Source organism: Hemicordylus capensis, chromosome 1 (assembly GCF_027244095.1).
Source record: "Hemicordylus capensis ecotype Gifberg chromosome 1, rHemCap1.1.pri, whole genome shotgun sequence".
Classification (NCBI taxonomy): domain Eukaryota; kingdom Metazoa; phylum Chordata; class Lepidosauria; order Squamata; family Cordylidae; genus Hemicordylus; species Hemicordylus capensis.
Window position 1 is genome coordinate 261,299,171 of NC_069657.1, and position 17,483 is coordinate 261,316,653.

The window sequence follows — 17,483 nt, forward strand, 5'->3', positions numbered from 1 at the left end:
TGTGTGTGTGTGTGTGTGTGTGTGTGTGTGTGCGCGCGCGCGCGCATGTGTAAAAAGGTCCAAGGAAGCTACCTTAGGCAGCTATAAGGTGTCATGTTGTAATTAGGTCTTTCACCTGTAATTAGGTCCGTAATTAGGTCTGTTGGCAGCTTGTAGCAAGAACTACCACCCACCCCCACCATCAGTAATCTGGCTTTAAACAGACACTGAAGCCCTTCTCACAATCAAATGAGAAGGGCTACTCTCTTTTGCGGGGAGGAAGCCCGAAAGCACTTGTGTCCCCACAGATGATCACACTTGGGGCTCTGGGTGGGTGGATCAGCGGCACAGGTGAGTGAGGGCTCTCTAGCCATCCGCCCGCGCCTCGCCCAGCAGCTCCAGGGGTCAGGTGAAGGGAAGCGCTGCCATGCAGCACCATGCCCCCTGGAGCCCCAATAATGCTCCACGTGAGTGCATTATTGGAATGCATTATCACTGAGAGCCCCCTCCCTGAGTATGTTTGTCATGGCTGCAAGCAGCCACGGCAGACACCCAGCCTGTTAATCCGTTGTTTGGGCACACTCGGACCCAAAAGCTGGGTTAAGCACTAGGCTACCTAAGAGGGCTAGCTGCCACGCCACCCACCAGGAGCTGCGCGGCTCCCAGAGGTTCTCACGAGCTGCAGAAACTGGGCTGGGCTCCCATAACCCAGTTTCTGCTGATCGTGAGAATAGCTTCTCTGTCTTTTCTTTTTGAATTTTCATTTTGTTCATGTTGCTTTTCCTCTAGCCTAACCTTGGAATAAAACCAACGCAAAAAGATTGAGTGCTTTCAGCCAATTATTTAGTACAATATCTGCAGGAAACATATGCAGACCCAGATGAACTCGTTTTTGGAGCAATGCATGCCAGTATTGCTTGTATTCCTCCTAATACGCAATGTAATTTCAGGGTCACAAAAGTAGAATGTGGCGTTGCCAACAAACAGGATCAGCTGTCTCTTAACACTTCGACCCATGCTTCCTGTTCCCTCCAAAACCCCAGTACAATGCATCATCTCAAGATCAGACTATTAATATACCGTGATTGTCTTCATACAATATGAGGAAAACCTCATTATTTCTGCCTCTCCCCTCTAGAAAAGCTGGAAAATAAGAACAACCTGAAAAGAGATTACCACTGAAAGCTAGCTTTCATCCACAGCAGCATCCCACCAATGCTTTGGTCACAAGGAATACGTAAGAGGGGTTAAGTTGCCACACAATTATCTACCCAAGATGAATACAGCTTTATTAGTGTTGAAACAGTGAACTGCACAGAATACAGAGTCAGTTCACAAAATCATTTGTAACTGAAATGTTTTCCACTCTCCATGGCTACACAATTATGTGGGGAACATAGAGTGGATAGCATTCAAGGTAAATAAAAAATGTTTTTATATATAAAGATTCATTTAGTGTTTTGCTAAAAAAACTGATTTAAACTTTTTGATTTTAAAAATGTAAACAACATACTAACCATCTCATTTTTAAAAGGTAAAATGGCTAAAATTAATGGTGCAGCCACTCCTCCCCACCCCGCCTCACTGCCGGAAAATGGTGGTGGGCTGCGGGGAAGCCGTTTAACCCAGTGGTGCTTGCCCAGATGACTGCCGGCCGAGGTTTGCTTAACCTCAGCTAAACACCGGGTTAAAACCCGGGCATGGTGCAGTGCCAGGATTGGGCGCAATCCCAGCGCTTCACACACTCAGCCTAGCCCAGTCTGCATTGCTCTAGCTTGGGCTAGGCTGTGCGTGTGAACAGCCTCCTAGTCTACGTGACACTGCTCAGTAACTACCAGCCCTGTTCCTTATGTTCTGGCTTCTGTAAATTTAACAGACTAAAGTCACATGTGGAAGGACAGGTTCTTTGTGGTGGGGCTGGGCCAAGGCAGAGGAGTTAGTTAAGACAGAGAGACAACACAGAAAAGGAGACTGAGTAGAAAGAAACAGTGGAAAGCAAGACAGTGCACTGCTTCCTATACACTTCCACACTTTGAGGCTCTTCACACGATTAGTGTGAAGAGCCTCTAGGGGATATGTGGGGAGAGCGGGCTTAGCCCACAGATGCGCTCTGGGTGGCCACAATGGCCGCCCACATGACTGCTGGCTCTGTCACAGAGCCGGCCGGGGAGTTCGGGGGTGTGCAGGGCATGCTGGAGAGACCTGCTTTTGAGCCTCCTGGTCGGGGGTCTACTCATAAGTAGCCACATCACGGAGCAGTGATCTTAAAAACCGGGTTTAAGGGGAGGGTTAACTGCCTGGAGGCTACCGGGCTCACCTGCAAGCCAGGTAGTTCTCACAGTCAGGAGAACCAATTTCTCCCCTAGCCCGATTTCTCCTGATCATGGGAATAGCCTCTTTGCCCTCAAAAAAACCTGCCATGGATCCTGAGCATCAGCAAGATCCTACCTGGAAACAGTATGAAGAAATTCCTTTCCTCTGTAGAAAAAGGAAATGTGTCAAGTGTAAGCAGTGCAACAAGGAGATGCTGGGCAGCCTGACACAGGTAAAGGTATCTATTACATAACAAAAGCCAGGTAATAAGGTCATCCACACAACCAAAACCCCTGGTGGCTAGTGAGGGCTGGGGGAAAGGCAGGATTATACCTATCTTCCCCCATGTGACCATGGCAATCCTCTTGCTGCGCTGCTCAGCTGCGAACACGGTCGCCGCTGCAAAGAGAAGCGTGGCGTTCTGGAGGCCAGGGAAATGCAGACCAGCCTCCAGAAACCCCACAATGCCCCGTGCGAGGAGCGCAGTGCATTGGGGGATTTTCCCTCAGCTGGGCACTCTAGCCGCTCGGCCCCGTGTCAGCTCGGACTGCAGGCAACCTTAGCAGACATACAGCCAGGGTGGAAGAGCACGCTCGCACCCTTCTACCTTGGTAATAGCCTGGGGGGGAAACTCAGGCTATCTGGTGGGGCAGCTCTGGGGTCAGGCGCAATCCCAGGGCTCCACACAAGCAGCCATACCCGTGTAGGGCTATGCAAGCCTGGGTAGGACCGCTCGTGTGAACAGCTTCATTATCTACTATGTTCCAAATTAGCAAAAGTAAAGTTATCTACAAAATTCCAGAAAGCATAGGCTCCTAGATGCTGTAAATGTTCTGCTGGGTGCAAATTCACATGTTTTAGTGATCAGATTTACACTGTTGTTTAAGAAATATCACTGGGAAACTTGATTTCAGTCAGGTTTTTCTCTTGGTGGTTTAAATATATCCACCCTGTTGGCATCATACAACTATCATTTCTACCAGAGCTACAGTAGTAATATCTGCTTTCAGAGCAACATCACCAGTACTCCCACCCCTGGCTTCTTCCTCGCTCCCCCTCCCTCTATCGTGTACTCCCACACTTCAATCTAAATTACACTGTGAACACCTTAAGGCATGTTAACTTTGTAAAATGCTATGAATGTTGATGCCATATTAAATAGCAACTACTGTTGCTGCTGCTGCAATCACTCAAACTGACACACCAAGGCACTGATGTACTTTAGCTGTACACTGTACTTTCTCTACACCCTTAGACAACCAAGGGTGTAGAACAGTTTTACAATTACATGTATGGGATGTCCATTGCCTTCCTCATTAATTTTTAAAGACTGACACTGCATGTATGGTATCTTGGCCCACAAAAGAAGATATGTGATTTTTAAAATTGATATGATTTTTATAATTGCCAAATCATTAGGCAGCAGGAGACCACTGTGAGCCACAGACATGGAGAGAGGAAAGCAAGTAAAGACAGAGCTAGTTTGCCCAGGTGTAAAAATCGGTGGTTCAAATGAGGACCCATTCTGTCTAATATGACAAGTCTCAGGGCTAGGTAGGGGGAAAAGGTAGGTTGTAGAGAGCAGATTAGCAATTCTAGGGGGCAGTCTGGAAAAAGGCAGTGAAATGTTGTTTTCATTCTTTGCCTTCATTGCTAGCTTGATAACAGTTTGTCCTGCACAGTGCTAAACAGTGTGGGTATCTGAGCCCTTAACTTCACCTTTCACATCAATATGGAAGATAAGTAAGGCTTCAAGATGCATTAACTCAGTACCTTACACACCTGCTTTAAATGAATGTCACAAAAGTTTGCTACGTGCTCAATATAATAAACCCAGACGAAAATCTTCTGTGACCTTGCCCTCATTTGTGTTCTCCATTTGAGTTTAACTACTGGAGCAGCGTTAAGGAACTGCCTTGACTTGTTTTCAAGTCAAGGTTATTATTAAACCTTAATCCCTGTATTATGCAATCCCTTGATTTCAAGCCTTTCTGCCTCAATATATTATATAGTGTTCCTTAAATGGTCAGGTCTAACTATTCTTTTAGTTAGAATAGTTTAGTTAGAAGAATTTAATTAAGAGATTATGAGGTCGTTTACATGACTGGGTGGGTGGGGCAATGGGCGGGGGGGGGAGAGAAGGCTGATTGTACTCAATTTCCCCCCAGACAAGCGCTAGACTCCTGCTTTGAGCGCAGACCATGCTCCCGGATGATCTGTGCTGCATCCTGCAGCGTGGAGCTCAAGAGGTTGGGACAATGCATCCCGGCCTCCGGATATCCCACAATGCACTGCACAACATGTGTAATGCATTGGGGGATTCCCCCAGGAGACGGTTGCTCTAGGCACCTGTCTCTGTGTCCACTGGGGCTGAGCATGAGACCACAGATAATAAAGCAATAGTCAGCTGGACTATTATGATAACAATTTTAATAGGTTTTGTCTAAACATGGACATCCATCTAGAACAGAGACTACCGGAACAAGGCAACAAAAAAGGAAAGTGCAACTAATGCCTAAATCCCTTATGCCTAAATCCCTAAATGCCTGCAGCTAGTGACCCCTAAAATAAAAATCCTCCGACATCCAATGAGAATAATTTAAAAGACTAATGTTGTTTGCAATGAAAAAGTATTCCTTACTATATAGCAATCTTTTTAAAAGAGCAGAAATGCAGAAGCATTCTACTTCACAACTTCAAGCACATCTGCGGCATAAAGTATATTAAGCAAACCGCAGTAATAGTACATTAATATCAGTGGCTTGGAGGAATGCCTATTAAAAGTTAATGGTTGTTTTGCAAATAAGTCAAACTCAGCTCAGAAGATGTTATAAATGCTCTTGGCTGTTAAGCATGTGTTTTCCCTGATGAACTATTTGCACTTAGGTTGCACTCCCTGAAGTATCATTTTCTTGAGATTATTATTTTTACCCATATAAAGTGATACACATATATGCCATGATGCCCATAACCAAACTAGAATTGAGCTGGCAGTCAGTGTTGAAGGGTGTGAGGAGAAACATTAAAGTCCTCACACAGAAGAGTATGCTCTGGTGGTAAAGACGTTTAGCCCAAGAGATTATCTAGAGACAGCAGGTTGAGTTCGAAAAAACAAAGATTTATTAAGAAACTAAAACATTACACACTGAGAGAGAGCCATTGGACAACATATACAAACAGGCACTAGCCTTCAACAACAATTCTAAGTGATTCTCCACTGACCAAGAGAGACCTTTTAACGTGACTCAGCATACCTCTAGTGGCCAGAAGAGGTTACTGAAATGCTAAGAGCAATGCTTTACAATTCTAACAGTCAGCCCACAGCTATTAGGACCAGTGGTGGATTAACGGAGAGGCAGAGTAGGCATTTGCCTACGGCGGCAAAATTTGAGCAGCAGTAAATTTTGCCCCTCCTTAAATTTTGCCGCCCCCTCTATGGGCAGTGGCAGCTGCAGAAAGGGTGGAGTGGGCGAGGAGAAAGTTCCCCCTTTTACCTTATTTTTAAAAAGGCAAACCTTTTTTGTTTAAAGTAAAAGGGCAGCAAAAGCCTTTTTGCTTATGGGCAGCAAAAAGCTTAATCCGCCCCTGATTTGGACACAGCTGTGTCTACATAAAATTGCACTGCTTCTCACATTTGCATTTAATGGGATGATTCTGCCATGACATGGAAAGCCAAAGAACATGTATCCTCTCCCACTAGAAGTCAATCTGGCTCTATAAGCTTTGTGTGTACTCTTGGCAATAAACATGGAAGGATACTATATATCTGCCATAGCACTACCATTACTGAGGAACATGCTTTAAAGATATTAATCCCCTAAAACAGATAGTGATGCCTACTGATAGGGTTTCAAGCTACATCAGGGTTCCCAACACTGGGTCCCTGTATGATGTTGGACTACAACTGCCATTCTGAGCCACAGTGGCTGACATGACTGGGGAGGATGTAGTCAAGCAACAACATCTGGGACCTAATGTTGGGAACCCCTGAGCTAAGTGACTGCATTGGAAAGGAAGATCTAGGATGCAATGGACCATTGTCAGAAAGTGTGAATATGCCAACCCAGGAATACCATGCAACCAATTTGTGTAAGTGGATTATCTGACAGTGGTGTGCAGCCATCTGCTACTTTTCTGCATTGTCCAGCACATAATATCCTCAGGCACTTCTTCCTGTTAGGGCTTTGAAATGCTTGTGTGTATGAGAACTTCTAAGCATCGAAGCGTATGAGTCATCAATATACCTAGCACAGTCATGTCTTTAAACAGGCAATAATTGCATAGCACCCCATGGTCCTAAGAAGGACCATAATCATCAACATAAAATAAAACATAAACCAACACAGTCGTAAAAAGTAAAAGAAAACACTGCATAATTGAATATCTGAAAGCATAAAAGAAATATAAATGCAGAAAACAAACATAGGAAGTCCACAGCTCAGTGGTACAGCTATGCTACATGCAGAAGATCTCAGGTCCAATCCCTGGCATCTTCACAAGTACAAGGGGCGAGAAGGACCCTTGCCGAAAGCCCTGGAGAGCCACTGCAGTCGGAGTAGGTAATCTTGGCCTAGAGCAGCACTGCACAACTCCAGCCCTCCAGCTGCTTTTGGACAACAACACCCATTATCCCCAGGCACAGTGACCAGTAATGGGTGGTAATGGGAATCCAACATCTGCAAGAGGGCCGAGGTTGTGCAGCCCTGGCCTAGATGTACCAATAGTCTGACTCGCTATTAGACAGTTTCATATGCCATTAATCCAAATACCCATAACATTGAGCATTTTGAGAACAGTGGTTTGTTGTTGTTTTTAAACTTCATCAAGCATCTGTTTATTTTTCCACTCAGTCTCCATAGTGCACAATGGATAAATATATAAACATACCCTTAAAAAAAAGAAAGTTAAGATTATAATCTCATTTTAAATGTTTTATTCAGATGGCAGTAAAGGTTTTAAGTAATTTTAAAACAAAACTCTCCCAGCAGTCCTACTTAGAAGACTTATAGATAACATCTCTCACAGGCATTTAACTTTTTAATCACACATCTACACACTTCCTAAGTTGCCATTGAAATGTTTTCCCACATGGGGAAACACCCAAACACTTTGAGAAGCACTGCACTGACGCATTTGATAAATTAGCTCATTTTGTGCAATCTATATTATCCACTTTTAATTTCAGCAGATCTGTGTTCAACATGATTCAGCGCAACATTTGCTTTCCTTTAGCAGAGTATAATACAGAGTAACACTGCAGCAAAGTCCAGGAGTTGTGTTTAACTGTGTGATACCTTAGCTTCTTCTGCACTTTCCGCTACCATGTACGTAAAGCTGATGTTCACCAGATCTGTGCCACTGCAGACACACACTATACATCCTTCCAGGTCATTTTCTGCTTTGCCAACAGCCTCAAGAGCAGCTAATATTTTTGGATCCTGTTAGACACAATAAACACCTTGTTAGGCATCATCAATACTTCAAGTGCACATTTGAAGAGACTTTACTTCTGAACAGCACTGCTGGTCAGCAATTTGTATATGGGGTGGTATAAGAATGCACTAAATAAATACATTTAAAGACAACTGCCGATTGTACTAAGGCAGCGATCTTCACTATTTTTCAGGTGGGGCCACTTGGGCAAAAAATATCTTCAGTGTGAAAGCCATTTCCTACTGGCTGACCTTCACACAGTACTGCACTTTTCTTAGTGCTGGGAGGGCCTCTTTAAGAGAGACAGAGTCCTCTCTTAAGAGCTGTAGGAGAAAAGCACTGGGAAAGGCTACACTACGCTTCCCAACACTTTGTGTATGCCTTCCAAAATGGTGCAGTGGCTCAACAGGGTGCTGTGTTCCATAAAGGAGCCTGATTAAAGCTTGTATCTGCAGGTAGGCAAGATACTCCAGTCGCAGTACTGGTAAAAAGTGTATCTTGGGAACAAATTGGCAGCAAGCTCTCTTTCTCAAGGGCCTTAGTTTTCAGATGCTATTGTGCTGTGTTTTCATAATCTTTTGTGTATCTGGAGAAAAATTCCTACAGCCATGGACACTGCATAGTTACAGTTTTTACATGGGATTACTGGCAGGCCCGTCCTTTGGGCGGGACAAACGGGGCAATCACCCCCAGCCCCGTGCTCCACAAGGAACTGTGGCTGGGCCCAACTATCCCTGTAGTCCCCGTCAGCTGTCGCTCTTCACCCACCCTACCCTCTCAGTATCCAACATGTGTACAGGAGAACCTCATTATTCACGGAACTGGTATTTTAAAAGACATCCGTTTCCATTAACCGTGGATACTAATGGGTTAAAACCCACGTATCCGCAGTTCCTAGAGGGTCGGAAGTGACCACGGAGGTCACTTCCCATTGCCATTTTGTCTTCAGGAGAGAGGAGGATACAGGAAGAGCCATTTTGTGGCTCATTCCCTGGAAAAAACCCCACAGACTTATTTCTCCAATTTTTCATGGTTTGGGGGGACATTTCATCCTTTGGAGGGCATGCCTGAGCACAGGGGGGACCCACAGAACACACCACAGTGAGTTTGGAGCAGTTTGGAGGCTTTTCCCAACTCTTCCTTCTACCTTGGAACCTAACCCCTCTTTCCCCATAGCCCTAATGCCTCATTACTCATGTTCCATAACTTGTGGTAGTAGGTGAAGAATAGAACTCCCACAAGTAACAAAGTTAACCAGTATTGCTAAAGAGTTCCATCACCTCCCTCCTCCTTCAATAGAAGAGAAAGGCGACCAAACTTCCCTACACCATGTGAGTTGGATACTAAATGAGAGGCCTGTGCGCACCCTGATTAGGCATCAGAGTGCACACAGGCCTCTCATTTGTATCCACATCCCACGGTGCTGGAAAGTTGGCCTCTCTCCTTGCAGGAAAGAGGTGAACTTCCTAGTGCCACAGGAGCTGGATACTAAAAGAGAGGTGTGCATGTGCCCTGTATTAGGATGCATGCAGGCCTCTTATTAAATATCCCACTTGTGTGGAGCTAGTTGCCTCTTTCATGCTGGAGGAGAGAGGCAAATTTCCCAGCACCTTGTGTGAGCTGGTTACTAAATTCGAGGGCCATGTGTGCCCTGATTAGGCATCAGAGCACAAGTGTGCCTCTTATTTAGTACCTAGCTCATGCAGCACTGGGAAGTTTGGTCACCTCTCTCTTCACTGAAACAAGGAAGGAGGCGATCAAAGTGCTTAGTGCTGGGTTGCTGGATACTCGGGGCGGGGGAGTGGCAACGTGGTGGCAGAGGTGTGTGGCTGAGGGGGAATGCTGCTCACTCCCATCCCTGTACTCTCCTAGGGACAGCCTTGATTACTGGGACTTGGCCCATGTCAAATATGTCCTCTCATAAGCCTATGAAGACAAGCAACGTTTCCAAATGATGGAGCATTACAGCCAGTTTCAAAAGTGGCTGCAGCTCCTTTTGTTGTATATCTTGCTATTACCCCCATAGCTTCAAGAAAGTAATGTGACAAGAATTAATAAAATATAATCAGTCTGATAAACAGATTATCCTATTGCTTCGGGAGACCTTGTAAAAATCGGAATTGAACAAACAAATTGGGGAAAGCAAGTCTCAACATGCTTTTGAGGTAGAAAGAAGCCTCATGTTTATAACTTTGATTCAAGAAAACCGAGCTCATTCTCATGGCAACATCTTCATTAGAATCGGACTGCCATTATTAAATGCTTATTTTAACAGCCATACTTTTAAAAAATTGAAACAGCTATGCCTAAAATTTAATTTAAAAAACAGTTTTGGGGGTTGGGCACAATCGAGCCACAAGCAAGCACTTTCCACTCTCATTGATTTATTTGAAGCTGTATACCCTGTCCCTCCAATGTGTACTACTGCTCAGGGCAGCTCACAAAATTAGTAAAAAAGATACAATTTAAAATCAATAAAACTGAAAACAGGACTTAGTTAAAACAAAATTTAAAAAGAACCCACCAGATATAAGCTGCAGATAAAATGTCTTAAGTTTTAAGCATTTTTAATTCTCATTCATTTCAATGGCAGAGATTTACGTATGTGCTTTTGGATGGACTGTGCTTTTAGAATATAAAAATATTCCTTAAGCCATCTGCTCAATTTCAGAAGCTGAAGCTTTTGCAGAGTCTTTTCTCTGAGGCACTGAAAGCCATCCAACTTTAAGAGGCTTTTGATATTATTACCAAGAAAGATCCATTACTGGTTTTCAAATCAACGCCTATTGTTTAAAACAATACTATAAAATAAATTACAGAAATACCTTTGGTACTGCTCCAAAGCGAATACTGTTGATCAAGGAGCATTCTAAAACTTGCCCTTCCTGGAACATCAAAAGAAACAGCATAAGCTCCAAGATTTAATGTAATACAGAAAATATCCAAGGAGGAAATGTATCAATGGGTAGCATTTGCAAGTGCAGCTAACATTAAGCAGGCTAAATAATCTTCCATGGTTGGGCAAGGTGATTGAGCGGGGTGGTGGCCTCTCAGCTCCAGGCAGTTTTGGATGATGCTGAATATCAAAACACATTTCAAACTGGCTTTCATGAGGGCTATGAGGTTGAGACTGCCTTGGTTGGCCTGATGGATGATCTCCAACTGGTTATCAACAGAGAGAATGTGACTATGCTGATCCTTTTGGATCTCTCTGTGGCTTTCAATACCATTATATGGTATCCTTCTGGACCGCCTGAGGGAGGTGGGATTGGGCGGCGCTGTTTTACAGTGGTTCTGCTCCTACCTCTCTGGCAGATTCCAGATGGTTTCGCTTGGAGACTGTTGTTTTGCTAAATGAGAAATGAAAGTGTGGAGTCCCACAAGGCACACTGAGAGCCAGTGTGGTGTAGTGGTTAGAGTGCTGGACTAGGACCGGGGAGACCCGAGTTCAAATCCCCATTCAGCCATGAAACTAGCTGGGTGACTCTGGCCCAGTCACTTCTCTCTCAGCCTAACCTACTTCACAGGGTTGTTGTGAAAAAGAAACTCAAGTATGTAGTACACTGCTCTGGGCTCCTTGGAGGAAGAGTGGGATATAAATGTAACAACAACAACAACAACAACAACAATAATAATAATAATAATAATACAAAGATCTACAAATTGAAATTGAAAGGCTGTGGCAGAAAAAGACCAAAATAATCCCAGTGGTAACTGGCGCCCTGGGTGCAATTCCAAAAGACCTTGAAGAGCACCTCAACACCATAGGGGCCACAGAAATCACCACCAGCCAATTACAAAAAGCAACTTTACTGGGAACAGCCTATATTCTGTGACGATATCTATAACAACTGACAAAAAAATCCAGCCATCCCAGGTCCTTGGGAAGGACTCGATGTCTGGATAAAACAAACCAGTCAATAACACCTGTCTGACTGTGTAAACAAGAAATAAAAATAATAAAAATAATACTGTCTCCAATGCCTTTTAACATCTACATGAAACTGCTGGGAGAGATCATCAGGAGGTATGGTGCTGGGTGTTATCAATATGCTGATGAAACTCAGATCTAATTCTCCATGTTGACTTCATCATGAAATGGCATATCTTCCCATATCTTCCCTTGCCTGCCTGGAGGCAGTAATGGGCTGGATGAGGGATAACAAACTGAAGTTGAATCCAAATAAGACAGAGGTACTGACAGGGGGGTGGGGGCTGGGGGCAAGACTCGAGAGATGGTTTAGATCTGCCTGTTCTGGATGGGGTTACACTCCCCCTGAAAGATCAGGTACGTAGATTGGGTGTGCTCCTGGACCCAAAGCTCTCCCTGGTTTCTCAGGCTGAGGTGGTGGTCAGGAGCGTTTATCATCAGCTTTGGCTGATATGTCAGCTACGTCCATTTCTAGAGGTGAATGACCTTAAAATAATGGTAAATATGCTGGTAACCTCCAGGCTTGACTACTGTAATGCGCTATACATGGGGCCGCCTTTGTACACAGTCTAGAAACTAAAATTGCTACAGAATGTGGCAGCCAGATTGGTCTCTGGGAGAATACGAAGGGACCACATAACCGATTTTGAAAGAACTGCACTAGCTGCCAATATGTTTCCAGATGAAATACACAGTGCTGGTTATTACCTATAAAGCCCTTAACAACTTGGGTCCAGGCTATTTGAGAGAGCGCCTCCTTTGTCATAACCCCTGCCACCTGTTACGATCTTCTGGAGAGGTCTGGTTATGGTTGCCACCAGCTTCTTTGGTAGCGACCCAGGACCCGGCTTTCTCTGTGACTGCCCCAGGGCTCTGGAATATGCTCCCTGCTGAAATAAGAGCATCTCCTTCTATGTTTGTTTTCAGGAAGAATCCCAAGACTCTCCTGTTTTCTCAGGCTTTTAATTAGAATTAATTTTAATAATTTTAAAAATTTGTTTTAATAATTATTTTATTCTATTTTTTCTATTGTCATGTATTTTAAATTTGTGACTTTTAAATATTTTAATTTTTGTACACTGCCTAGAGACATATCAGGCAGTATAAAAATATGATGAATAAATAAATGAATACAATAAATACACCATCAAAACAAAGCAGGTTAAAACATACAAACAAACCTGTTATCTCACTAATCCTAAAGAGGGAAATGTTAGCCATGTGGAAACAGCTGCAAACCTAGGGAAATTTAGAAACTACTTGTCAGAAGCAACTCTGGTTTCTGTGGGCCTCTGCATCAAATGCATGGGAAGGAGGGAAATGTATTGCTGTACCATGATGATGTCATGAAACAACTACACAAACCACCAACAGAGAAGGGGAGAGAGGCAGGTGGAGGTAACATCAGTAGTACAGATTCTCAAGACCAGTAGTGAACCAGCTATATTAAGACAATAATATACATAATAATATACACTCCATTTCTTTCTCCTAGGAACACATTAGTGCTCACAAATCTATCCAGCAAACAAGTGATAGCTGAGAGGGGAATATCATTCTCCCTTGCTGAATTAAGGCCCTGATATTCAGAAATAGTGCCTTGCAATGGAATAGAGAGCACTCTGCCTTATCATAGATATGCATGCTTCCAGGATGTAAGTAGTCAGTACAGATGGTCAGTAATGATCTTGAGATAGCTGTAATTATACCTTGCCTTCACTTTTCCATGTTAGAAAAAAGCCAAATTCATCCACTTTAAAGAGACAGTTTGGTTCAAAGACAAAAGACTCCTGTTGAAAGAGGGGGGAAACGAAACATTCAGTTGTTCAAGAAATAATTAAAAGGTACATAAATTAGCCTGTGCACTAGTTTTGTAGTTCAGACACAAATTATTTTGAATGTCAGCCTAGCAGCATAAAATACCATCACGGCCGCCACAGGCAAATCCTACAGTTTGACATGCCATTCTCAGAGCATGAGACACCAGGTGTAAGCAGCATCCTCCACTTTTGCTGATGCAGTTATGACAGTGGCTGAACTATTACTGTGCCAACAACCATCCCCAAATGGCAACTGTGATGGAACTTTTGTCTTCAGGAAACTGAGGGAAGAAAAGACAGACAACTTGCCTCAGAGGCCTCTCAGAACCAAAAGGAATAAGGGTGTTCCACTCTCACACTGACTTGACCAGTGCACGATGTCTACACAATATTCAGAAATGGGATTAGATGAATTCATGGAGGGCAGGGTCAAAAGGCAAAATGTGGCCCCCTCTGCTTTAAGTTAATAGTATGCAGGTTGTTGCCTTTAACCCAACTATAAAGCCTGCAAGGTAGCCCTGAGAAGTAGCTTTCTACTTTAGAAGAGCAGGGCTACAAATTAGTTAGGCGACACTGCAGGAGCTTCAGAAGTACATCTCTTAGCTAATGAGCTCCAGCCATTTCCCTCAAGTTGGAAGCACCTCCACCACTCCCTAGCACTATAGTAACATTTTGGGTGCATGTGAGGGACAGAGAAAATAACATGTGTCTAAAATGTGCACTGCAATCTACATTCTACATAAGATAACCAAAGTAAAACTCCAAATTCTATCCTTGTGTGATGTGATCAGATCAGTGGTACATGGAATAATCTGTATGAGCCAGCGTGGTATAGTGGTTAGAGTGCTGGACTAGAACCGGGGAGACCCGAGTTCAAATCCCCATTCAGCCATGAAACTAGCTGGGTGACTAGCTGGCCAGTCACTTCTCTCTCAGCCTAACCTACTTCACAGGGTTGTTGTGAAAAAGAAACTCAAGTATGTAGTACACCGCTCTGGGCTCCTTGGAGGAAGAGCAGGATATAAATGTAAAAATCATCATCATCATCATCATCCTAGTGTGAACCTTGTGGCCCTTGGAGCCGTTCTCCTTGGACATTCCTGAATAGAGAAATGAGTTGCTGAAGGGGGTTATCCTGGAAGGAAGCTGTGTCAAATTATTCAACTACACCACCAAGCCATGATACAGTGCTAGCTTCACTAGCATATAACCATGGTTTGCCCCAGTTCAGCTACCCATGTGGGGCGGGGGGGAGAGCGAGAGATTGTGAGAGATCAACTTGAGGCTCTCCAGCAATCGTTAGACTACAATTCCCATCATTACCAGACAGAATAAATTGCATCTGGGAATGATGGGAGTTATAGTACATCAGCAGCAGGAGAGCCTCAAGTTGGCCATCCTTGTATATATAACGTGGTGTTGTAGCTGCGGGGCAAATAGCGGTGTTGTGTTGGTGAGGCTAGCATGAAGTCAGTTTGGTACCTACAGAACTCTCTTCTGAAGAGAGATCTAGAGAGCAATAAGGCACTTCTTGTGGATTTTGTTTCTTTGCTAATCTATTATCACTTCCTCCTTTAAGGCTCCTGGGATAAAATATCTTTTTTAATGAACATGATTACATTTTATTTCCACATGTGCCCACAACCTTCTTCTTCTGATTAGATAATTAGATTTTTTTTTTAACTTGCTGTAGTAGGAGAGGGGAGCACTGGATGGCAATATGGAAGATATGCACATAGTTCCTATTCTGCCTAAAGGTCCAGCATGGTGACTGAAAATGCACAGGGTGTGTGTGTGTGTGGACACAGGGGGCACAGCTCTGTTATGTGCTATAGTGATTCCTTTGTGTAAGGGCACTGGACCCATGGTGGACTGGACCATGCGATATAATACCAAATTTAATAACTTTGGTATTACTTGCTTATAATATCAAAGTTACTTCTCTCTGAGTTTTTGGGATAGTATTTGCAGGGCGCGGGGACACAATTAAGTGGTAAGTAATCCTTTTGCAAATAATGAAAATTAAGCAAGCCATACATTCCCTGTTAGTGTATTTACTGCTGCCATGAATATGGGAGATAAGATCTCTAGCTGACTTGGCAGGCCTTAATGTTAAAAATACCTTTTCTTCATTTTGAGAGATTAGAAAATGAAGTAAAATATTACTAAAGGGATTTATTGGCACTTATTTTTTGTTTGTCTGTTATCGGTCCTGTTAAACAGAGCCTCCAAATAATCTATCGAGTGCTTGATAGATCAGCTGGGGATTCTGTACCTGTGAAGCTTGTTAAAGCACCGAACAATGCCTACCTGCTAACTTTGGATAAAAAGAGTGTGAGTTAATCTATTCCTAAAAGGACTGGTGATCACAGAATTAAATTTTAAAAGTGCTTGAAATTTCAACTTTTCCACATAAGGCATCTTTCTTCCCATGTGCCCTGGGGCAACGGCACACTTTACCTTTACAATATATACATTACATTAAATGATCCTGGACATTTTTCTTGCTGGAGCTGATTTTCAGCTTTCTAAAGTTATTCTTATATGAGCATTCCCTGATTTGGATCAGAATGAAAATGGCCTGGCCTTTTCAGGCATTAATTATACTGTGGTCCAGAGCTTTTTCCTATACACATTTCTCTCCGGAGAATTCCCAAAGAGGTTACATTTTGCAGCGCTTCAATTTTAACTGCTGCACTGTCCACTAACTACAACAACAAAGGCTGTGTTTTAATCTGCACAGTCGCTTATGAGCACAGCTTATCTAAAAGGAAATGAACAAAAAATCATGTGATTGAATGGCTGGCAACCATGGAAAGCTGCAGCAAGATCCAACTATGCACAGTATTCTTTAGATTAGAACATCCAGAAACCCCACCAGAAAGGATAGTAGGCAACATAAATCATCCATGCTGCTCCACAACTAGGGCCCATTTATTCAGTACCAAACATTCAGGGTGAAATTCAGAAATATTTCTATCCTTGTTTGTACTTCTCTAATACATCATGTATTGGTGAATACATAGCCCGAAAGAAAGACCTGAGACCTTGGAGAGCAGTTGTCAGAGTGGATAGTACTGTGTGAAGATTTATGATAATTACATTAAACAAAGCTACCCCAAGAACTCTAATACAGATAGAAAAATGCAACTCCTTATAAATAAAATAGACTATTTCAAATAGTTTAATTTTTAGTACAATTAATGTGGTACATGCAATTCTAAAATCATATTATCAATTACAGTAGTCAAAACTTCTTCAAGATGCAGTTCTTCTCCAGGACCAGATAAAATTAAATCTTAGAAAATAACCTCAAAGTATCCATCAACTCCAATAGGAGGCTGGTCTGCTGATCTATTTCAAAACATACCTTCTTCAAAGAAATGCAACATTAAAGACAAGTAGTTGGGTATCCAAACAGAATGATCAAATATACACACAGTGATAATTCTATGAAAACAGTAGGTGGAAGCACCTTTCTGCCACTACGGGAAACTGTCTGTTACCTTACTGTTAATTCTGGCTGAAATCTCACAGTGGAACCAGGCTGGAATATCCCACATCTCAAAACTTCTTGCTTTGTCAGGTAATCTCCTCCTACTCATTACCATCCTTGTCATTATATGAGAAGAATATCTGTAAGTAGGATTCTCTCTTCCTAAGGAGTTTTAGCTCAATATGGGTCATTCGTTCTGTTCTCTACCTGCTATACTAAGGCAGTTTCTTATGTTCATACACACAGAACTCTAGCGATCAGAGGCAGACATGCATAGCTTGTCTTCACAGGAAGAAATAATCCAGAAATTATTCCTGGAATTCCAAATATTTAAGGAAGGTTCCTTACCTCTTCATATCTATCAAACACAGCTCCATCTTGTAGAAAGGTTGGAACTGGCTTCTGCCAGTTAAATTCATATGGTTTTGCCATTATAGTTTTTAAAAGACCTGAAACAAAAAATAAACAACATTAAAGTTTGGCCATTGGAACATAAAGCAGCGAGACTAGT

At 42.9% G+C, this 17,483-nt stretch overlaps 1 protein-coding gene across 19 annotated transcripts in view; it reads right to left on the reverse strand.

Annotated features, from left to right (window-relative positions):
- Positions 1-17,483, reverse strand: part of PLCB4 (phospholipase C beta 4) — a 280,151-nt gene that overhangs the window by 98,096 nt on the left and 164,572 nt on the right. For 18 of the 19 annotated variants that reach the window (XM_053284717.1, XM_053284727.1, XM_053284735.1 and 15 more), the window contains 4 exons: positions 17,321-17,421; positions 13,366-13,446; positions 10,551-10,610; positions 7,587-7,730 (listed from right to left, as the gene is read on the reverse strand). In XM_053284717.1, the coding sequence (XP_053140692.1) occupies positions 7,587-7,730; positions 10,551-10,610; positions 13,366-13,446; positions 17,321-17,404 (369 nt within the window). In that variant the 5' untranslated portion in view covers positions 17,405-17,421. Of the gene's footprint in view, positions 1-7,586; positions 7,731-10,550; positions 10,611-12,364; positions 12,480-13,365; positions 13,447-17,320; positions 17,422-17,483 lie in introns of those variants that run through there. The other variant, XM_053284736.1, reaches the window with a different exon arrangement.